Source organism: Oreochromis aureus, linkage group 18 (assembly GCF_013358895.1).
Source record: "Oreochromis aureus strain Israel breed Guangdong linkage group 18, ZZ_aureus, whole genome shotgun sequence".
NCBI lineage: Eukaryota > Metazoa > Chordata > Actinopteri > Cichliformes > Cichlidae > Oreochromis > Oreochromis aureus.
In genome coordinates this window covers 10,050,048-10,074,011 of record NC_052959.1, presented here as the reverse complement: position 1 = coordinate 10,074,011, position 23,964 = coordinate 10,050,048, and the positions used below count along the sequence as shown (strand labels likewise).

General features: G+C 41.3%; 1 protein-coding gene and 1 long non-coding RNA gene across 2 annotated transcripts; one reads left to right on the top strand and one right to left on the bottom strand.

Annotated features, from left to right (window-relative positions):
* Nucleotides 1-2,727: 2,727 nt before the first annotated feature.
* Nucleotides 2,728-9,353, bottom strand: LOC120434492. The gene is made up of 3 exons (XR_005609121.1): nt 8,527-9,353; nt 4,751-4,918; nt 2,728-4,280 (listed from the first exon to the last, which is right to left on the bottom strand). It is a non-coding gene; the product is annotated as an uncharacterized LOC120434492 (long non-coding RNA).
* A 6,255-nt stretch (nt 9,354-15,608) lies between these two features.
* Nucleotides 15,609-22,314, top strand: LOC116320441 (neuromedin-U receptor 1-like). Its single transcript, XM_031740051.2, has 4 exons — nt 15,609-16,054; nt 17,537-18,272; nt 20,408-20,641; nt 20,871-22,314. Exons 2-4 carry the CDS (start codon nt 17,576-17,578, stop codon nt 21,194-21,196), a joined length of 1,257 nt encoding a protein of 418 aa, XP_031595911.1. The 5' UTR covers nt 15,609-16,054; nt 17,537-17,575; the 3' UTR covers nt 21,197-22,314.
* Nucleotides 22,315-23,964: the final 1,650 nt, after the last annotated feature.

The window sequence follows — 23,964 nt, the reverse complement described above, 5'->3', positions numbered from 1 at the left end:
AAGTTGAACTTAACCTCAGGGGAAACAGTGCAGTGGGGTCGAGGTGCTGACCGGGACCTGCAGGATTGTTGTATTATGTCTTGGCCGGGGATTATAGATGTCACTATTCACCATGTTTCCCGTCCTTTCTCTACATTTCTGCTGTCCAGCAAAGAAAGCAGTGCTGCCAGAGTACTTACTGACTAACAGCATTTTTTCTAAACATCTCCACGAAATTATTTATACAATGCAATAATGGAATTGGAGGCCACCTGTGCAGATGCTTCGATTTTGCATTTGTTCCACATTTACTGCAAAATCTTTTAATTGCAAAGGACGAGTTTCAGAGAAATGTTGGCGATAGATCAACATGCAGAAAAAGAGGCGACACTTGTATTTGTTTAATGAGGAAGAAAGCATCCTTTGGTTCAAGATCCTTCACAATAATAGCGTGTCAGTTCTGGAAAATACTTCATGAAGATATACAGATTCAGTGACTCTCAGTATTCCTTTGCATGTAATCACAAAACTTTGATATCCAGTGGCTATACGCTTGCCTTTCCCCTGCTTTTTCTTTCTTTCTGATGTTGTAAGATCTAATTAAACACCAGACCAGGTGACACCAGTTGAAAATGATCCATTTGGCTAAATCTGGCACATTTAGACTAATGTAATTATCCCTAAAAATGACACAAATCAAACACTAAATATCAGCTTAATTTGAGTGTCTGGAAAATGTGCATGAATTTATGGAGATATTAGTATTTGTTTGCCTCCTTATTTGCTTTAATGACAGCTCCACTCGAGCTGCAGGGACTCTGCAAGTTTATTCAACCCTCATTACCCACATTATCTCATTGGACAATGTTTCAAAGAGTCTGCTCGTCTCCCTCTTCCTTAAAGTGCCCCCAGAAATGTTCAGTCAGGCTGAGGTCGCGTGACTCTGGAGGAAAATCTCAGGCAGTCTCCACTCCTGGGTCCTCTTTGGTCCTCGAGTAGTTCTTGCTAATATTTACTTTACTCATTATCCTGCTCCAGTATTAATCTCTCTATAAAGACTCAAACCAGAGGGTGGAGGCTGTCTCTGAAAGATGGAGTAGCAAACCCCACCCCAGGAAACACATTTCACTGTGGTTCTGATACATACTCAAAAAGCTCCAGCGTTAAATGAAGCTTTAGAAACCTTCACTCTCGCCATGATTTGACTATGTGAAAGCCCCTCACCCCAATCCCACATATTTGAATTAGTTTGACTGTTTTTCATTGCTGTTTGTTTCTCTCTGTCTGGAAGCACAGCCATATTTATAAGAAGTCCTAAATGGAATCTGCATGTTCTCCTCCTGCTTGCAAGGATCTTCTCCCACCTGTGGTGACACTCTTGCAAACATATTTCTTAATCTCAAGAGTTTCACTTTACTTTAATAAATAAAGCTTCAAAAACAAGCCGTAAAGTTATATGATGGCTGGATTTGAAGACTGCTGAACCCTGATCTGAGAAGTTTGCGGAAGAATGACGAGCTTATTCTAAAAACAGGATTTTGACAATATAATGAAGCAAAGTGTAGATTAACCCTGTAGTTACCCGAGCTGTAGCATTTTACTATATTAGCCAGAGTTCTGTCTTATCCAATTTTCTCCTGTTGGCAACGGGAAATGCGTTTGGCCGTTCCCCACACTGTGATTATTTGTAATGATGTCAGCACATAGTTTATCATGCTGGTGTTTATCCCGAGCTTTTATGATGCTGCTCTAGCACAGATGGGAGCGGGCAGGCCCACACCAGCAAGATAAACGGCCCGGTCGTCTCTCTCTCTCATAAGTGATCCTGGACAGACCTTTGAAGAATTCCTTTACAGTCCTTAGAGTGTTTGACAATGCTGCCAGTGATATCGCTGGCACCATTGCTATGTACTATAAACTGTATATAAACTGCAGTTGAGCCTAAAAAAAGCCTACACCCAAGTTTGGGGAGGCAATAGTGCTGCAGCTGTCCTTCCCATTAAGTCAGCAGCAATGACAGAAAGTCTAACAACCTCTGCAGAAGAGGGGATAAACATAATTATGGATTACACCGTTCTGAGCTGTTGACGCAGACAGATATCTGAACCGCACCACCAGTCTTGCCCCACCGAGTCATTTATCTCCAGCATTTATCCTGAGCGATGCCGGGGTTACGTGAGGTCAGCCTGGAATCGGCCTGTTCACTGTCACGCTGTGTTTTCTTCCTCCGACGCGTTCTTCGCTGGTTTCTCTCAGCTTAATGAGCCAGCAGCGAATTTATTTAACTGTCAGACGAGCAGCCCCATCAGCTTGAAAGCGGACGCATTATTTATAATATGCCTGTTATTGTTGTTGTTGGGCTGACGTGCAGCATTCGCGTTGTTGCTGTTTTTCAGAGCGCCGGACAACGCTGTTGTTTTCTGCCTCACGATCGGCGGCGGCCTTATTTATGAAACACTTACACAACTACAAAGTGCTTCTCGTCATGTAAGCAGATGTGAGCTGTTCTTCGAGAGAAGTGAAAAAGAAAACCAGTAAAACCAGTACCCAGAGATTCTCATGAAGAGGAAAGCTTTCCTCCCTTCCCTGGAACTTCCCTCCTAGTCTTATGTACCAGTCTATAAATAATGCTTTTGGGTCAACCTGGTAATGTTTGCTATGAAACATGTAGCGTTGAGTGATTGTGCAGAATTCCCAATCTGAGTTCATGCAAGATGTTCACTTTACCCCTCGCAGGGAGTGTTGGCCTGTTAAAAACAGCCGTGCGATATCGTCTGTAGCTCTGGAGAAGCTTTCCAAAGTTTGAAAAATAGAGCCATAATAATGTGCTCGTGGTGCCGTTTCACTCGAGCGTTTTACATTTTAATAGAAAGCCTGCATTTAATACTGGATGCGTTTGAAACAAGTTCAGGAGGCAAGGGACTCTAATTAAAGATGCTATCAACGTGCATTAGGGGGAAATGTATGATGTTACACCACACTAATTCTGACTAATTCTCTCTCCCGTGAATCCTCCAGCTTTATTGAATCAGCTGTAATAACTCACTGTAGGTGAGGCGCAATGAATTGTGGTTGTTGCTTATGACTCGCTGTTGCACGTTGTTGTTATTGGTTAGAAAAATCCTCTACCGCTGCCCTGAGCCCCCCACGCACTGTACGTCCAACCTCTGACTAACAGGGACTTTAGTGATCTCTGAAATCATAAACTGCTGCACATCATAATTACTCAAACCAATAAACCATTTTTCAGCTTCTTCTGATGATGCATTTACAAACCTTTATGCATCCCTCAGCTCTCAGATATTAACTTGCTTTTAATGGGCTTTTTTTTTTAGCTTAACACAACAATACAGATGAGAACACAATTGTTCGGCCTCCTGATGCTTATATTCAGGCTGCAGTACTTTATCACAGTTTTCAACAAGTTTTCACACACGTCTCCTGACTTCATTCTTCTTGGAATATCTCTTCTTTGAGTCTTCTCCAAATATGTTGGACTTTAGCTTGAGCTTTGTGCAAGCCTGTCAGTATTGCTCACTTTGGTGTTGTGGAGGTGGTTCTTCACCAGGAGGGACGTATGTTTCGTGTCATTGTCGTTTTGGAAGACAAAGCAAAGACCCAGACCAAGTTTATCATTTAGTATGGCTTGAGGTTTTCTTTCACACATCTTCCCTTCTTCTTTATTCCTTCCACCTTGACGAAAATCCCAAATCCAGACACACTGAAGAATCCCCACGGCATAAAACTCCCACCTCCGTGTTTCACTGTGGGTTGTACGCCTCTCCGTTCTTTACTCAAACATAAGCAGCATCTCTGTAGCCAAAAAGCTCCGGTCTTATCTCATCTGTTCAAAGCACATGAGTATGCATACTCATTCTCCAGGTTGTGCAACTTTGAGCCAGACTGAAGCATACTTCAGTCTGGCTTGAAGGTGCCTCTTCTCCAGAAGTGGGTCCTAGTAATTGTCTTTTCTTGGTTCGTCTTGGCTAAGTCATGCACTTGTGTCTTGGCAGTTGTTCTGGGGTCTTCAGACACATCTCTCACCAGTTTTCTTTACAGAGGCGTTTCAATCTTTCACTTCCTACCTCTGCCAGGCTTGTTCTGTACTGTTTGGCTCTGAATTTCTTGATGGTACTTCTCACTCCAGTTCTTGACACTTGGAAACGCAGTGATAACTTTGAATATCCATTTCCTGCTTTATGAACATCGACAATTCTTTTTCTCAACTTTAAACTGATTTCTTTTGCATTTGTCGTGATGTTTTCTCAAGTGAAGCTCAAATCCTCACCAAAGGTTTTATCCTGTGTGTAAATTAGAAGATAAACCGCAGTTTTAAATTGACTTTGCAAGCATGACAAAGCAAAAGCACAGCATTGGTTTGTGCTATGGCTCAATAAAAAGGATGGTTTTTCAGGGGGCTAATAATACTGACCCTGGTCATTTTGAAAGTTTGAAAATCCCTTCTTCTGTTAAAAAACTCTTTTTCAAAAATGTAGACAAAAATTCTGAATTTCCTTCTCATCTTTACCTTCAACATTTAAATGAATTGTTTAATGGTGATCGTGAATTCACATAGCAACAAAGAAAAGCATAAAATCCTAAAACTAAAAAGTAGGAACCAGACCCCCGTGTGTCTTATCGGGTCTTACAAGAAAAAAAAGACATGATTAAGCCCTTTGCTATCAGTACACTGGCATTCACAATCAGTTGTGTATGAACAACCATTTAAATCAGTGCAAAACAGCCCAAAGCCCTGAGAATAGTCACAAACCTGTTTTTTGTGTGCACATTATTCTCCGTGGTCTGCTCAGCAGCTGCGCCTCTGAGGAGCCACTTCTCTCTGTGTGAAACAGGGCACGCTCCAGCCGCCTCTCCAACCGTGTCTCCATCGGTGGACGCTGCGATGAAGGTGTGCTGCTGGGACTGTGCAAACTCACAGCTGGGATTTAAGAGACAGAGAGCATTGCCGCTGTTTTCTTTAATGCATCGGCTCATTGAACAGTCCACACACACGTACTTAAACACGCACACAGTTGCAGATGCACGGCAAAGATGCAATTAGAGAACACCCAGAGTGCTCTTAACTGTCGAATTTGTTTAAAAGGAGCTGCATTTACTGTGCTATATAGCTAAATATGGAAAAGGACATTTTTTAACAAGAAAATGAACCCTTTGACTTGATGTGCGTTTCCAAGGTAGCAATTTCAGTGCAACTGCAGCTCTGTCATAACTGCATTAAAATGAACGTGCACAAGAAGAGCTCACTTAGTTTATTTTTTGTACAGAGTTCACAGTTGTTATGACTCCAATTCAGGTTAAACCACCATGTCAGTTGCGAGGCTCTACACTGTTTCGCTTTGTTTTTCTTTCCTCTCTCCACTGGCACAGCCTTGGAAAAGCTGCATAAGGTTGAAATAAATGCTCTTGACAAAAAATCCTCTTGATATCCATTTAAATTCGGTGCTGCGAACAAAACTGCGGTGACACGGAGGAAATGTCACACTGCGCGCTGCCATCAGCCACCGTGGGCTCCTCCACGACCCTGTCACCTCACATATGAGGGTTTGCCTTGACGTTCCTCGCAGTAGCAACTGCACCGTGTACACCGTTATGTACGACACTTCACGCTGCTGTTGTACAGCAGAGGTACGCAAACGGCGGCAGAATCACAAATCGGGATTGTTCCAGCACGTTTGCTGTTCTTCAGGTACACGGTGCAGGTTCCTGTCAGCGTGACAGCTGGGGAAACTACATGGCAGAATGTAATGAGAGCAGGAAAACCTACTACAGGCTGTGAGGGTTTTCTGTTGTTCTTGTTTTTTTGAAGCAACACTGCCTGTGATGTAGATTAGAACTTAAGGCTGGACCTGAGATGCAGAAGGTAGAGAGAGAAAATGAGAAAAGTGTCATATATCCAGTTCTCTGCCTCTCCAGAATAAACCCCCACGAGGTAATCCCTTCTGCTCAGCTTTACCAAATATAAGAAGGGTGCAGAGAGACTGAAGATACAGCCTTCTGTGAGTTCAGCTAAGGTATAAACATTGATTTATTTTATATGGCTGCTTCATTAAAATGAATACGTGGCATGAGCCACAGCCATCCTTTCACACACGTACTGCACAAAGGTTCAGTGAGCAGCGGGGACTGATACAAGGACACGATACAATATTATTTCATACAATGATGATGTGATACAATGCAATGGGATCTGATGGTGCTGTGGCAATGCCTCGTGATACAATATTACATTTTACAATGAGTGTGTACTCAGCTACATCATATCAATAAAAAATTGAGTTGAAGATTGCAACTTAACATTGGGCAGCATGATCCAGTATAATCCATGCATTCAGAAGCCTTCAGCTTGGCTGTATTTTTGGTTTGGATGTTTCTCATTTTGCTCTTGCTCCATAGATTCTCTGTGGAGTTCACATCAGGTGAGTTGGCTGACCAATTAAGCACAGTAATAACATGGGTCAGTAAACCATATGGTTGCCATCTTGGCACTGTGGGACCTCTAAAGTCCTGCTGGAAAAGGAAATCTGCATCTCCGTGAAGCCTGTGAGCAGATGGAAGTATCAAGTGCTCTAAAATCTGGTCTGTTGCTGTGTTGACTGGACTTTTTTGCCACCAGCCTCAGTCCACTCTTTGTGAAGCTCTCCCGAGTTCTTGTTTCAACTTTTGTTGACAGTCTTCTCAAAACTGCAGTCGTCCCTGTTGCTTGTGCACCTTTCCTACACCGTTTTTCGCTTACAGTCAAATTTCCATTAATGTGCTTCGACACTTCCCATCCTTGTCAAGAGTTTTGATGATCATCATCTGGACAAACTGTCAAGTCATCAGTCTTATGACTGTGATTGCAGGTACTGAACTAGATGAAGAGATAGATTTGTATCGCTTGAAGTGTAATTTACTTAAACTCAAAATTAAATCTCCTAATGATGCATTGTAATGCATTCCTGATTTTAATGAGCTATAATCATCCAAATTAAAACAAAAAAGACTTTTAGCTGCACTAATACACGATCCATACAACAGGGTTATAATGTTTAACAAGTTGATATAAGAAGGTACAAATACATTTTTAAAAACCCTGAAGCATGATTTTAGTTTAGTCTACATTTTCTTGCAGAGGGTAAAAGTTCACACTCATAATAGGGAATATGGGATGGATCAGCCAGGATGTTCTCTGCTCCCCTGAGCCCAGACTGCTGGTATATAATGTAGATCTAAAGGATTGGTATTCCGGCTTCTCTATGACCTTGACGGTGGTCTGGACGTGATGGGCAAGACTAGATTTTAACTGCGCTGAGAGGTTATGATACCAGGCATGTTTCACATACCAGATTAGGCTCTCCCACTCTGACACATGCAACCATTTCTGTTCAATCTTATACACTGTGAGGATCCTCAAGAAAAGTTAGACCTCTACTTTAGCCCGAGGCACATACTGCCAGCATGGGCTTCCAAGGCAAACATGGCATCACTATGGGCACTAACACACTTGCTGCTCTTTTTTTCACATTCACAATGAGGTGGTTATCGTTACAACAGTTTATAATAGAAGGGGGATGTAGAACTGGCCGTGCTATCACATGAGGGATAGTAGTGTCATCAGAGAATTTAAAAATATTTATTCAGGTATCTTCACATGCTAATTTCTATAAACCACTAGAGCTGAAACTGTGATGCGCTAGGACAGTGTATATAAGATCTGCTATCAGAAGAGGTAGAGTTTAAAAATAAAAAAGACTGAAAATGATTGTGTTTAATCAAAAGCAGCAGGTAAGGCTGAACCAAAATCAACAGAAAGCAGGCTCATATAGAGTTTGTGTCTTCCACCAGCTTAAGACTCAGATGGCTAATGTTGTTAACAGCCTCATCAGTGCCTTCCTGTGTCTGCAAGCACATTGGAAATCCTCTAACAATAGAATTATAACAGCTTTAAATACAAAAAACATGTATTTTTCCAAGCATTTTCCTACAACCGTCACTTTCTGGGAACTTGTGTAATTAAATATTATTTATTTATTCGTTTACTTTTCAGAGGCCCCTGCCTGTTGGAAAATATTGTAGCACTGGAGTCAACTCATTAGCAAAGCTGAGTTGATTTGAACTTAGCCAATCTGATCTTAGCTGATGTACCAAAGATTATTCCTTAAATATACTGCTGAGCATTTAACATTGACAATGATAAGATGCATCCATAACACAGCTAGCACATTGACTTTGCCCGCAAAAGGTCCAAAAGGGGACAAAAACCCAGTCTGACAGGGTCACAAGCTAACGTACTTCCATGCTAGTCCCAAGACTGGATAAATGGAAGAGTTGTGTTAGGAATGGCATGTGGTGTAAAAACATGTGACAAAACAAATATGCAGGTCCCTCTGCTGTGGCCACCTCTTGGGAAATAAGGCAGCAGTCAAAAGTAGCTCAGCATTAACACTAAAGAGCACACAGCTAACGCCTGAAGCCTCTTAGCGATGTTAGCGAGACGGTCAATTTGATTCATCGTCTTGTTTTTTTAACCATCTTCCCACTTCTCACCTTTGGCAGTGTAAACGATGACGTAGCCACCATGATGGCACCCATTGGCTTGTAAGGTTCCTCTGGGTATTTTTACCGTCAGCACCTTGGCAACATAAGAGGTCCACTCTCAGCAGACGGCGTTGGGCTGTTTAGCTACGCTACATTAGCACTCTGCTTCAGACCGATAGTAAACATAAAGTGAGAGTAGTTAGACAGCTGGTGAATTTATGTGAGAGATGTAAGGAAGTTTATCTCATTTTGTTCTACTCTTCCCTGCCTGTCTTTTTAAACTTTGAATCTTCATAATATAATAATAATGATTTTAAAAAACCCAGAAAGCTATAAATGTTTTTAATTTTGTGTTTACCGCAGCTGCGTCTGTCACTGCCTACACTCTGCTTAAATAGTCCTTATAATTTTTACTTCTGTGTCTCTTCTATGCTTGTGTTTTTCTCTTGTAAGAAAGACAACAATTCACCTTTTGCACCTTTCTGCAGCTGTCTGTGGGTGGTGGTGCCGCAACACGAGCTAATTGAGCGCCGCACGCTTTTCTCAGTGCTGAAACATTTGAACTCGACCTGCTCCCTGTCTAATTTTGAGTTCTTCTGAACATTCATACCTGACAAAATGCTTGGATAAGTAAGTTTCTGTTTATGCATATATGGGATATGAAAGGTAAGCAAACTGTTTCACTTCTGCACCCTAGCAAAAGATTGGAGTGTTTACAGTTTTGTGTTTACACCTCTACTCCACTTAATTTCAAAGGCAAGTCTTGTTGGCAACTTTTTAATCCTTTATTTATATGACTGTACTAGTTTGTTCACAAGATGTATTCAGAGTTTATAGAGCTTAAGATTGCAGGTCATAGAGAAATAAAGCTGAGGTGCTTCATTGATTGATTACATATTAATTCAAAATTGTCTCTCTCTTTTTTGTATTTATGACTTTTATCCTTAATTCCAGTTTTTGGATTTGCAATTTGGGGATTTGGGTTGCTTGTTAGACAAAGTATCACTGCAATGGTTTCACTTTGTTATCTAAGACCATTTTCTGAATTTTTACAATCCAAGCAATCAGTTAATTGAGAATAGATTAGTCTGTAATGAAAATTATCATTAGCTGCAGCGTGATCTGCAACAGATGGGCTCTATTATCATCAGCAACAAAAACAAAATGCTGGTATTATTTTAAAGTGTGAGTTAAAAAATGATGAGTACTTTTAATTTTTATATTTAGACTTTTAATGTATTTTTAATGTTTTTTCAGTGCATCTTTTGTACTTTTGCCCATGTAAATATCTGAAAACGTTACCTTACAGTTATACATTTTCAAATGGCTTCAAAAAAAACAGCACTTCAACGTATACAGGGAGTGCAGAATTATTAGGCAAGTTGTATTTTTGAGGAATAATTTTATTATTGAACAACAACCATGTTCTCAATGAACCCAAAAAACTCATTAATATCAAAGCTGAATGTTTTTGGAAGTAGTTTTTAGTTTGTTTTTAGTTTTAGCTATTTTAGGGGATATCTGTGTGTGCAGGTGACTATTACTGTGCATAATTATTAGGCAACTTAACAAAAACAAATATATACCCATTTCAATTATTTATTTTACCAGTGAAACCAATATAACATCTCCACATTCACAAATATACATTTCTGACATTCAAAAACAAAACAAAAACAAATCAGCGACCAATATAGCCACCTTTCTTTGCAAGGACACTCAAAAGCCTGCCATCCATGGATTCTGTCAGTGTTTTGATCTGTTCACCATCAACATTGCGTGCAGCAACAACCACAGCCTCCCAGACACTGTTCAGAGAGGTGTACTGTTTTCCCTCCTTGTAAATCTCACATTTGATGATGGACCACAGGTTCTCAATGGGGTTCAGATCAGGTGAACAAGGAGGCCATGTCATTAGTTTTTCTTCTTTTATACCCTTTCTTGCCAGCCACACTGTGGAGTACTTGGGCGCGCGTGTGATGGAGCATTGTCCTGCATGAAAATCATGTTTTTCTTGAAGGATGCAGACTTCTTCCTGTACCACTGCTTGAAGAAGGTGTCTTCCAGAAACTGGCAGTAGGACTGGGAGTTGAGCTTGACTCCATCCTCAACCCGAAAAAGGCCCCACAAGCTCATCTTTGATGATACCAGCCCAAACCAGTACTCCACCTCCACCTTGCTGGCGTCTGAGTCGGACTGGAGCTCTCTGCCCTTACCACTCCAGCCACGGGCCCATCCATCTGGCCCATCAAGACTCACTCTCGTTTCATCAGTCCATAAAACCTTAGAAAAATCTGTCTTGAGATATTTCTTGGCCCAGTCTTGACGTTTCAGCTTGTGTGTCTTGTTCAGTGGTGGTCGTCTTTCAGCCTTTCTTACCTCGGCCATGTCTCTGAGTATTGCACACCTTGTGCTTTTGGGCACTCCAGTGATGTTGCAGCTCTGAAATATGGCCAAACTGGTGGCAAGTGGCATCTTGGCAGCTGCACGCTTGACTTTTCTCAGTTCATGGGCAGTTATTTTGCGCCTTGGTTTTCCACACGCTTCTTGCGACCCTGTTGACTATTTTGAATGAAACGCTTGATTGTTCGATGATCACGCTTCAGAAGCTTTGCAATTTTAAGACTGCTGCATCCCTCTGCAAGATATCTCACTATTTTTGACTTTTCTGAGCCTGTCAAGTCCTTCTTTTGACCCATTTTGCCAAAGGAAAGGAAGTTGCCTAATAATTATGCACACCTGATATAGGGTGTTGATGTCATTAGACCACACCCCTTCTCATTACAGAGATGCACATCACCTAATATGCTTAATTGGTAGCAGGCTTTCGAGCCTATACAGCTTGGAGTAAGACAACATGCATGAAGAGGATGATGTGGACAAAATACTCATTTGCCTAATAATTCTGCACTCCCTGTAGACGTGCAGTAAAGATAATTTCAGAAGTGTATCCATGCAAACCAATCTGATTATCGATCGATATAACCAACCTGTCCCTATCAGAAGGAACTTTTGATCCAAAGGAGCGTGATCGGGTCCGAATGTCCTGTTTGGCATGTTTACATGAAGCATTTTCAGTCCTGTCTGACTTTTAATCTGGTTACTTGCTCTAAAATGACACTTAGACTGATCAACATTTTCAAAATGGACAAAGTGGAGTCATATAGAATAAATGATGTCTGAGGCAGTAAACTCATTAGAAAGGGGTTGGCTGAAGGCCATTGTCCCATAAGTAATTCCTATTGGAATGAAAGTGTTTGCATCCCTGGGCCTTTAAAAAAAATGTAAATTTAAGGCACTTCTTAGCTTTACTTTTCAGACCCAAAAGTTACATCTGCCTTTTAAACTGTCTATAGTCCTCACGAGGAAGTACCCACATGTAGTCTTGAGATCAAAATAAAAGCACTATTTAGGTATTCACAGAGCAACGGAGGCTAGTAATACTGATCTTTGAATATCAAAAACAAAGAAAAATCACTTCTCCCTGGACTGTCCAGAAAAACAGGGACAAGCTGAAAGACCAAATCTGTATGCACCGACAGGGACTATATAACAGAAAAATAGGATTTTCAGTTTCGGTGGAACCATCCTTTACCACATCAGCTTTCATTATGACTTTCACTCTTGTGGTCACAGTTTAGTCCACTCTCATTTAAAACATTTTGTTGCTGGCCCCCTGTCACAGAATCCAAATTAACACTTGGCTAAAAGGAGGCACCAACAGGGACATATCAGTTCCCTGCTGTGAAAGTGTTGGACTCCAGCATCAGGATTAAAAGCAATGATTGAATTAGTCACCATCGCAGAGGGAGGCAGGGTTACGAGGAGGAGTGGAGGGGGGGCAAGCCACAGTCATACGATCGTGTGCAACTGGCAAAATTTTCTGCTCTCTGACAGAAGCGTCGCTGATGATTTATCACTCAGAAATCTCTGTCTCCGTCCTCGCTAGTCTGTAAATGTATTGTGTAGGATGTTTCTCAGTGAGCTGCTGCATTAGCTAGACAATCCTCACATACGGAATAGTTTCTCTTCTCTGCACAAATGCAAAAATAGTCTTAAATCCTGGATTTCTGGCTAATGAGGCTTTTGGTTTGCAGTAATAAAAGCACTCATCTCAGCCTTTAGAACTGGAGCACTTCACTTCCCGATACACTTGATGACTCACATATCCTCAGCCTAATGCAGGAAGACAAAACACTAAAAAAAACACAAGCCACTTAAAATCAAGGACCCACGTTAAAATACATCTACCCTGTTTTTCATACTAGACTAGCAACGAGTGATGAAATAAGGTGTAACGAGACTGTGCTGATTAAGCAGTGCTTGGACTAAGCTCGAGGTCTGATGTTAAAAACGTGCCGTACTTCATGTTAATAGTACATTACAGACCACTGTACTTATCACTGGTCTAGCAGAAAGAGATGCGGGGTTGGTGATTTTATCCCTCGTTACGACTTGCTAATTGCTTAGTTCAGAGAGGACACGTTCACGCTGAAAGCAGCACGGCAAGAAAAAATTCACAGCTCTCATTTCCTGGAACAGAGCCAGTGAGAGGGGGGTACCACAAAAGTGGGTGGTTGAGGCTGCTGCAATACAATGCAATATCATCCAACAAGTTCTTTGTACTACTACTGTTTATCTTGCGATTAACTGTACATGACGAAAGAAGCGGAGTGGTTCGCCTTTAAAGGTTTTTCTTCTGTAATTGATTATGTAACTGGTTGCTTACAAGACCGCTGTGTTGCTATATAACAACAGTGTTTTTCGTCTGAATCTCTAAGGAGAAAACGTCTCACTGGCAATTTGCTTAAGGTTCCTCATTGTCGTTTCATTCCTGTCTTAATTAGGAGGTCATATATATCAGAGCTTTGTTTTTGTGTATACATTTTAAGGCAAAGCTAACAGCAGAGATAACAGAAGAAACTTCAAGGAAAAATCTCATAACAGTAAAACCTCACTTGTCATCCACGATTTTCTTACCTGCTGACAATCAAGCTTTTACTTCTTGGTTAAGATCATCGTGCACTCAGCGTGTGCATCACTCTTGGTTGGGCTGTTGTGTTGCCTTAGAAACATTCAAAGCTGCATTGGTGCAAATGGTGATAGTCGAGTCGAGCAGTGTTTGCACTTTACCATTGCATTCTTGCCTTTCTGTACAACAATCCAGGAGAAAGTAAGGTGTTATACTACTCGTTACATTACTTTTGCATTTCTCTGTAAACTGACGTGAAACACACTGTCTCATAATTACCATTCACCCTAGCCTAATGAGGACATGTATGATCTTTGTCTTAGTATTTAGGTATGAACACAAAGCCGACAACACAAAGCAAAGATGAAAACCAGCACAAAGAGACTATAACGTTGCTGTCACAGTGATTCTACTTTAGAAATATGAACAGGTAGAAACAGAGGATGCAGTCTGACTGCTCATCCATTTGTTACCTGTTGAAATTCAGGTTCTGGCTGTTTGGCTGGGGTCTGCATTCAATCAGCTTTATCGTCACTCTGGGCTCTTCGCCTGCTTAGCATTAGCATGCTGTCTGTGCAGATGCTTGCAAAGAGCAAGACGTTGTTGTAGTTGTAGGCGTTTCTGTCATTTCTTTCCTATCTCCTGCTTACTTGGCTGATTGTTATGCAAGCATGAAAAGATTGGGTTAATTTCTTCAGTCAGCTGTTGCCATTTTTTTTATTAGTAGCTTTGATTTGAAAGCAGTAATGTTTCTCAGGACTGGACAGGAGACTGATTAGAGGGTAGCAAGTTTTAATCTGGTCCTATGTGTCTTGCTAAAGAGTGGGATAGGTTGGCTTCTTCACTTTCTATAAAAATCATTGTGTGTCACTGCATGATAAATAGTTACACCCAATATTGCTATTGACACTAGTAGGCCTATTTCAAGCTAAATGCTAACAGCTGCATAGCACTAAAGTGCTAATATTAAGCAGGTATGTCTTTGATTCACCCTGGCATGTGGTTAATATGTTGGATCGACACCACCACAAACAAGAGTAACCCACAGATGGGTTGTTTGTGACACTGACCCCTGGTGACAGCAAACAGTTGCAACATGTCTGTTTTAGAAGCACAAGAGAAGCATTTCGGAGTCCTAATGGGCTGAACATTGGCAGTGTGTTGGTAGACCGTGGGGTGCTGCAGACTGCTCATCTTCCTGCAGAGACCGCCTGTTGCCAGATGGAGGCAGTGCCAAAGGTATGTGGTACAACTGGAAGGTGGGCCATTCTTGCTTGTGTTTTAGGTGGTCCACCACCCAGAGTGAAATGATAAATTACAAAAAGCTGAGACAATAAAATGTGTCCAGTGCAGCGCCTGTCTGTGATTTTCTCCTGTTTCTCGTGTTCCTGGTGAACTCCACTGTTGCTCCATTCCTTGTTACGGCCCACTCATCAACCAATCATCATTTGACCAATGCACAGTCAAGCTATGTGGGTTTTTGGACGACTGCATGGGAACACATTTGCATAGACAAATACCTATGCAAATGGACACAACTGTGGGAACATGAAACAAGTGTAAGGGAACAGCTAAAAGGAGCATCTTATAGCTAAAATATAGCAAAAACTAACATTCTGGACCAGTTTAAATCTTAATACACTGATGGGAAAAAGATTAGAGATTAGCAAAGTAGTTATGATTCATCCTGTGAGGGACATGAACATCAACAGCAAAGCGGTCGTGCCAACACACACGTCACAATTATCGATCACAGAGGTACATCCGAGACATTCACATTTGCCTTCTGCAGACCGTAGGTTCTTTAACATTTGTTTTGGGGGTTTTTTTTCAAATTGCAAAAAGTATTTGAGAAAAATCTGTTGCACAAATCAAAACAAAAGCTTTTTTGTCTTTTCTGATGGAAAAACTCTTATTTCACATTTTTACAGCCTTTTTTTCTTGTTTCCAGATGTGCACCTCGCCAGTTGCTGCCGATTCTACTAATGAAAAAGAGTGTTTGTTTTATCTTTGATTTGAAATGAGTGGAAATGGGAGCACATCCACACACACACATATACCACACATACCTGTACTCAGCTCGCAGGCTTTAGGGTCAAAGCAATCTCACCTTTAATTTTCTCACCGGTGCAATATCTGTGAAAGCAATATAATGCAGGATCACAAGGCAGGTAGTGTCTGTGCAGGCTAGGTTCATGAAAGTGTGTATCACGGTGTCGAGATGAGAAGAAAAGATGAAAACAAGTTGAATTGGAGGAGAAAGATAAAGCATGTAGTGATGGAGGACGCGAGAAGATACTCCAGGGATAAAGAGAGATGGAGAGAGAGCGAGCGAGCGAGAAGGAGACAGAGAGAGAGAGAGAGAGCAAGAGGTGGGCTGAACACCAGCCATCAAATACGGGAAGCCGAGCCAGTTGTGACGCACTAAGGCACCAAGGCGGTCAAGATAAAGTGTCAGAAAAAAGTCCAGGATGCAGAGAAACATGACAATCACCCATCTTCCCTCATTTCTTCAGCTCTTGCGAATCCCGTAGATAAGAAGAGTATAAAGACCACAAACTGCAGGTGAGTGTTTGTCCTTTTTGTTTGTACCTCATTTGAAGTTATCTTAACAACTCCGCTGCCTGTTACAATGATATACAAATCCCCCTGGGGGAATCCAAACACAGCCTAAACACATCTAAACAGCCTCCCTGGCGTCTGTATTCTGCTGAACATAAATTTCTAACAGGGCAATATTGTGACAGCGCTGTTAATCGTAAAATCAATTTTTGTCGAGAGGACCAGAGAGGATATTAAACATATTAAAGACAATTAGAAAGCTGAACATTCTTATCATATCAGGGATTCAGTGAACTGATTGGGCCGTTGCTAGTTGCTATAGATGAAAGCCAACAACAGTCTTTTCTTTATGTAGAGATACAAAACACATAGGATGCAAACATCCAATCAAAGTTATATTAATATTAAAAAGTCACTGAGCTTACTTCTTTCTTTTGTACTTGAACCTAAGCTTCTTTCTTCTTTTTAAAATCAGAGGCTTAAAATTTTATCATGTCAAGGTTGGACATTGCAGTAGCAAAGGGCAAGAATAAACGTAGGCATACGTTTATTCTCCAGCAACAGCTGCCTGGGCTGAAGCCAACCTGTAATGCCATGAGACTACTTTGGGGGGATTGTTTTTAAATTAGATGTCTTAATTATACTGAGGTCTAAAATTACATGTGATTATGCGTGAGTGAGCGACAGGCAGCTATCATCTAGCTGTCTGCTTGGTGTCACCTCAGTTAATTGAAGTCACTGACAGATAATAGTGTTCACAGTGCAGTTAAGTCTACTGTCGAAGAGATAGTCAAAGAAAGTCTGCACTCCAACTTCAGCGAGGGAATTTCTGCTATTATTCTATTTACATTTGTTACTAATGTGCCACACTACGAATGCAGCTAATATTAGCTGATGACATGTAGTTCTTGGCCAAAACTGCAGCGCACTGACTGATACATGGTATCATGGGGGCTACGTCTTATATATAAAGCGAATTGCCAAGCTTCAAACAGCAGGATCTTATAGTTCTCAAGATCCAAAAGGAGTAGCATCTTCAGTATCATCATCCCTGCCTCATAGATGAATATATTATTTAACTTCAGCAACCGTTAATTATGAACTGTTTACATTTTTTAATTCAGATTTTTAAAAAATCACAACACTAGTTGATCCCATCAGATGTTAAATATCAAACTTCCTACTTTCTACTTTTACAGATTCCTGACTGGCTCCATAGTGTAGCGGATAATGCACTCACCTAACATATAAAAGATCCTTGGAGAACAGAAGGAGTTACAAATCTCTAGGAGGGTTGTGTCAGGAAGGGCATCTGGTGTAACAATATGTCAAATCAAATATGCAGATCCATCTGCTGTGTCGAACCACGTTGTGAATAAGGGTGCAGCTTAAAGAGCCTTCACCCTTTTCTGACGCATGAGTTGTTCTTTAGTGTTTAAGGAGTCCTTTAAAATTCACACTGTCTCCTTTTTCTTTTTCCATCAGGTTTATATTAGTTGAGGAACCTGCTGTCCAGTCACCACGATGCCGTTACCTAACTGCACCTTCAACTCACTTGCAGCCATTTTAACTGGTGACAGAGAACTCGGTGACTTAGGATGCCCCGATTCTGCTGTGGTATGTGGAATGAATATCTCCTGGGTGTTGGCGAATGCCACTCAAGAAGATCTGGAAGAAATGCTTTGCTTGACTGAGGACAAGTACCTGTCCAAAATTCTGGGGGAATCAAAATCCCCCATGTTTCTCCCTGTCTGTGTCACTTACCTCACCATCTTCATCGTGGGTGTCCTGGGCAATTCCCTGACCTGTGCGGTCATTTTACGCTACAGAGTGATGCAAACGCCAACCAATTACTACTTGCTGAGCCTGGCTGCGTCCGACCTGCTGGTGCTGCTTCTGGGGATGCCGTTAGAGATCTACGAGATGTGGCAGAACTACCCCTTCCTGCTCGGAGAAGGGGGATGCTATTTCAAAACCTTCCTATTTGAGACTGTCTGCTTTGCTTCCATCCTCAATGTCACTGCGCTCAGCGTGGAGCGCTACGTGGCGGTGGTGCACCCCCTCAAAGTCAAGCATTTGACCACACGCGCTCACGTTAAGAGGGTCATCCTCATGTTGTGGGGGCTGTCGATGCTGTGCGCTTTGCCAAACACCAGTCTGCATGGGATCGAAGTGCTGCCGCCACACTTTGGTCGACAGTTTCCCCGATCTGCTATCTGCCGTATGTACAGAATTTATATTTTAGTTTTACTTAATACAGTCTGCAGATATGCTAGAAGCTCTCTGCGGATAAACAGATGGTAATGTAAGCGTGTTCACCTGCTGATGTAAAGCAGGTATAAGGGTTACTCTTTACCACTCAGTACAGTAAGATGTCAAAAACCAATGGTTTTCATTCATAAACCAAAGTGTTGGGCTTGGTAATGGTGCTAGATAAAAAGCTAAGCTTCCTGAGCTGCACATAGATAACTACATGTCATCTGTAACAGTAATTATTTCATTTAATCACTGTTGAAACACTTTACTCAAGTCCTGAACAATATCAGTAAATCTTGTCTGGGATCACTACTGTCTAAAGTTCGTCCCAATACACTGAATACAGTACATGATACTACACTTTGGTAGCAGCAGTATTAACCTGGCTTGCCAGATTATGAGACCACAAATCCCTAGGGGGTTGCGTCAGGAAGGGTATCTGGCATATAACTGCTAAATCAAATATTGATAGCAACCTGCTGTTATGACCCTTTATGACTAAGAGAGAAGCTGAAAGTAGCTTTAATATTGCAAGAGGAAAAATCATTGGCAATCCACGTTATAGCTCTTGTAATATTTCAGGCTGGAACAAAGTAGTGGTTTTTCTAACAGACCATTACCAGACATTTTCATGGCTCTAGTTTGGGTAAAAAACAACAACAACAACAAAAAAACAAAACAAAACCCAGAAACCTGACTGCATACTGGAAATAATTTCTCTGAATTTAAGGAGCAGGACCACACCTCCATACATCTGACCTCCTGAGCACTACAAGCTGTTCATTCTTGTTTTCATGTCCCATCCTCCCTCCCTTTTTCAATTAATTCACTTCTCATTAAAACATGGGGATCTGCCTGACCCAGGAGCCGCCGTCAGTCCCCTCTAAGGCCCTTCCCAAAACACACCTTCAATTAATGCTTAAGCCATCTGCTATTATCTTCTAGAAACACTGTCAAACCTAAATGAGGATGTGGTCCCAGCTAGTGAATTAACAGTTAAAAGTAATGGTATACCTGGAAATGTGATCTATAAACATTTTCAATAATGAGCTCTAGATAATATTCTGGGAATCAAGCTGAAGCATTGTATGAAGTTGCAAAGTTTGAATATACAACAGACAAATAAGAGAGAGTTTGCTTTAGACGTCTTCTTTCTACTTGAAATACTCGGTTTGGCCTAGAGCAAAAAGAAGGAAGGACACCCTATTCAGACATGTCCACAAGCAGACATTACGTTATGCTAATAGAGTTTTACAGACTGCTAATCATATGACATTAACTTGTTGGGCATTTTGGATGTGATAGCCATAGTGACAATGGAGAATCAAATTATAAAGGCCCCAGTCACACAGGCTTAGAGACCAGGTTGTGACTGTGCCAACCACCGGTTGTGAAGGAAAATTGAGTACTCCCCCATTAGTTGCTGGATGTTGCTGGGAAAATGACTGCTAAAACCCATCAGATCACTAGGGGAAAATACATCTTCTTCGAACAGTTGACAAAACCCTCCTTACGATTGTTTCAGTCGCTTTCATATTGCTGTGATCACCCATAGTTTCCATGGAAGTGATGCACTGGCCAGCTACTCTCTGAGGTGTAGTTAATCTGCAAAAAGGATGGCACAAACTGAAAATGAAGACCATTTGCCTTCAAAGAAAAATTATGCTTTTCAAAGCACGTTGACTGCAGTGCTGAGGCACAACCTTTAATCTAAAGGTGAACCTACTCCATTTCTGGTTTGCGTCTCACTTTTTCAGGTTTTACTACAGCTTGAGTAGCAGTTAGCAAGCATTTGCAAAGAAACATGAAAAACTACAGGCAACAGTTACAATCTGCTAAAAATCGAAGCAATCTCTCTGAGGTTTTTGATGCAGCACCGTCTTTGTCTGGATTTCACCCAGCCAGAGCAAGCAACCTCCAGGAAACACTTCCAACTAGTCGGGAAACAAATATTTTTCCCTAGCAACCAGTACTGTGTGCATGATGTCACATGAGAAACCTCAAAGAAAGCTGGCAGGTTAAAGTCTGTGTTAGACATTTTCATTTTCACTGCTCAGATTTATTCTGTTTCTCTTGCTATCCTGTCTTATATATCCTCAGATCTGGTCAAACCCATCTGGATGTACAACTTAATCATCCTGATCTCCACGCTGGTCTTCTTCCTGCTCCCCATGCTGATCATTAGCGTTCTCTACCTGCTCATTGGCTTGAGGCTGCGCAGGGAGAGGGTGATGACCACGGTGGATACTAACTGTGGCTTCGGTTCTGAAAGTATCTCCAGCTCCCACAAGCAGAGGCTGAGCAAACGAAATGTGCAAGTAACCAAAATGCTATGTAGGTCTCATTTTACTATATTTTTAATCTACATTAAATTGGCAACAACCCTAACCCTACAAAAATCAAGACCCCATAGTCAAAGTTTCTGAAATGTTTCTGTTTGACTATTTTAAGATTATTTACAATATTTTGCTTAACTAGTCATCTGCCATTAGAGACTTTACTGGTGTCCCAAAACAAAATTTATGCGCCCAATGAATCATATTCATTGTTTCATCTGCTCTAGGTGTGCTGGTGGTTGTCTTTGGCCTGTGTTGGGCTCCCTTTCACATCGATCGCTTGATGTGGAGCTACATCAACATATCATACGAGCAGCACCGCAGGATCTTCGAGCATGTCCACGTCATCTCTGGAGTCCTCTTCTACCTGAGCTCCGCCGTCAACCCCATCCTCTACAACCTCATGTCCACCAGGTTCAGAGAAATGTTTAGCCACATTACCTGCCACTCTAACAGCTGGCGAGGACACTCAAGGAGCTTCCAGATGACCCAACGCAGCACTCTACGTGAAAAAACACCCCAAAGTAGCAAAACGACTTCTGGAGCCTTTTGAGCCTTTAGGAGACAAAGGAAGTAAAGGAAAAACTGAATAAACAAATGGGGAAAAAGAGAGTTCTGCACCAAGCACCTCTAACATTATGGAAAACGATGTTCCTGCATTCATATAGATCTCAAACACAACCAGAATCTGTGTCTTAGCAGCTGATCCGACTCACAATAAACACAATTCACAGGTAATTGCCCACAAAACTACAAATATTACACTAAAATCTGACAAATACTGTAGTTGGAGCAGCAGGTCTTGTGAACTGTGGGTGGACAGAAACAGACGGTCCTTCAGCCGAATGAGCTAAAAAATGGTTCCTGAGGCTCCTCATCTTAAGAGAAAACAAGCGTATTTCCATCCTGCATGCATTTACTGTGTAATCATTTTTATCAAGTCCCAGAGTGTAAAAACAACAATAACTCAAATTACATTCAGAGTGAAGACCAACAAGGCCGCACACTGAGGTTACTGCACTGCCACATGGATGATGCAGCAGCATTTTTACGCATGGGCAACGCATCACATCAACTGCATCAAAAGTAAACGTTTTCTATTGGAAATGGAGGTGAATGTATTTATTACATACATACTGTGTAATGCAATGAATAATATTTCCAGGCTTGCCTATTTGCTGCTCTACAGCCTATTAACACATTCCTAGCAGCAGTAACACTGAATACATTTGTCTGTGAATGAAAGCCAACGAAGTGTACATGAAACGGTTTGATATTTATAATCATGACACACATGCCTCAGAAGTATTTAAATTACATTCTGAAAATACTAAAGAGTCATTGATATTATATAGCAGTTGCCACAGAGGTTCCACACATATTGATACGTATATTATGGACTTGTATACAATGTACATTACTAGTAACTCTACATATTGCTTAAGTTTCCACTGCAGCATTTGACATATGGTTATTGCTCAGTTTAAAATATCCCATTCATTTTCTGCTTTGCTGGTATAAGCGGTGCTATTGTTTATGTATTGCTTTAATTACTTTTTGATGCACAATGTGTACATATGACATGTTTATAATATCTTTTTATTTTTTCTTAGTGTGAACCATTAAAACAGACCTGATTTTGAATATCAGTGCTGCTTGTAAGATGTGTCAGCAGGCCCACTCAGAAAGAAAAGATCACACCGAGTCTTGTCTTCTTTGGATTCCTGCAGTGCAGCCAGCCCCGGAAGGCAAAGGTCTTCTGTGTATACATCGCAGTAAAAGTGTCGGGGCAAACAATTCAAGTAACAAGGCGTGTTGAGAGCCACGAGAACCTTCCGCCAGGATGTCTCATCTCAACTTTAGGTGACGCACAGTGCGGAGGAAAAAACTCATTTGTATACATGGAGAAGATGATTATGAGGGGTAGAAGCTAGGAGGAAAGATGATGTCACCGGGTCAATAATATGGAACAAAGAATTAATGAATGATTAGATGAAGCAGGATGTGAAAGCAGACAAAGATGAGCCATCTGTTCAATACTGACAAATCACTTTGGAATGAAACAGCGTTATCAGTGTGCCACACCAGCACAGATGAAGGGCCCTCTACCCACAGCTTCCATCAACATAACAAAATGCACTGTTTACGCACTGCCTATGCAAATTGGCCCATTAAAAAAAGGGTGCATCACAGCGTCGCCCGAATAATGACAGACACTCAAGACCGGGGTTATGATTGACTCCTGTGGGACTTTAATGTGACACTTCGAGGCAGGCAACATCATTTACCTTTGAAAGATTTTTTTAAATTAAGACATTAAAGGACAGATCAGAGAAATTAGAAATTAGAAATTTAATGTTTCATTTTCACTCACAGAAATATGGAATCGTCCTCATGATGAAAGTCACGAAGCCCAAGAATTGGAAACAATAGAAAGTTCATGCGATGCTCAGTGGGAGTTCTGGGAAGGAAGACTGGTGAGGGACACTAATCAAACGATCAAACTCAACAGACATGGAACTTTGAAAAGGTAATTTATATCCATCATCCTGACATGACAAGAGCTGACTCCCAAAATAACAAACGGTAGTGAGTTACGAGTTTGAGTTTAGAAATCTAATTGGCTGTGCAACAACGGTAAACTTAAAGGCCACTTCTATTAAAGTAGAAGATGAGGAGAGATGGAAACTTAAAAGCTACAGTGCTACTCAGTGCTCTTTTAATAGCAAAGTGATAATTGGAAATGTACTAGGACAGGAGATAATGTCAAGGCGCAGAGCAGTATCAGAGACAAGAAGGATATGGAATTGGAGATATGATTTCCTGCCAAGAGGATGATGTGAAGTGCTTCATAATGAGATGAGGTTAAGTATATTGTGAGAATGGGGACTGACACAGATGGGCTGTCTCAAACTCAAAGGTCTCTCTTACATTAATAACAGTTGAGAAAAAGACGTTACTCCAAGTGTCATTGACCTGATGTGTTGAGGAGAGGCCAGAGCACAATGAAGCGACACCTTAGTACGCCAGCGCCTGGGTCAGCTCAAGGAGGATTTTGATTTACTAAGCAGTAGAATGAAGCAAGATAGCTGTCAGGTTTAAGGTACTTAATCCACTTGCAAAGACTTTCCAGCAGGCTTCTGTCAGTCGAACAACCGTGACTGACTGAGCCATTTGCAAACACTGCATCTGTCCAACTGACCAACAGTATTCACCCATCACTGTGTATTAATACTTGTAATCATGCTAGGATCTCTTGGGATAGCATTGCTATCCCAAGAATCCATGCTGAGGTGTCCATGTGGGCTGTCTGTTAATCTT

Coding starts and splice junctions, on each gene's coding strand:
- LOC116320441 (XM_031740051.2), top strand. CDS start 17,576: ATGCCGTTACCTAACTGCACCTTCAACTCACTTGCAGCCATTTTAACT. Junction 18,273..20,407: donor TCCCCGATCTGCTATCTGCC/GTATGTACAGAA, acceptor ATATATCCTCAG/ATCTGGTCAAACCCATCTGG. Junction 20,642..20,870: donor GCAAGTAACCAAAATGCTAT/GTAGGTCTCATT, acceptor CATCTGCTCTAG/GTGTGCTGGTGGTTGTCTTT.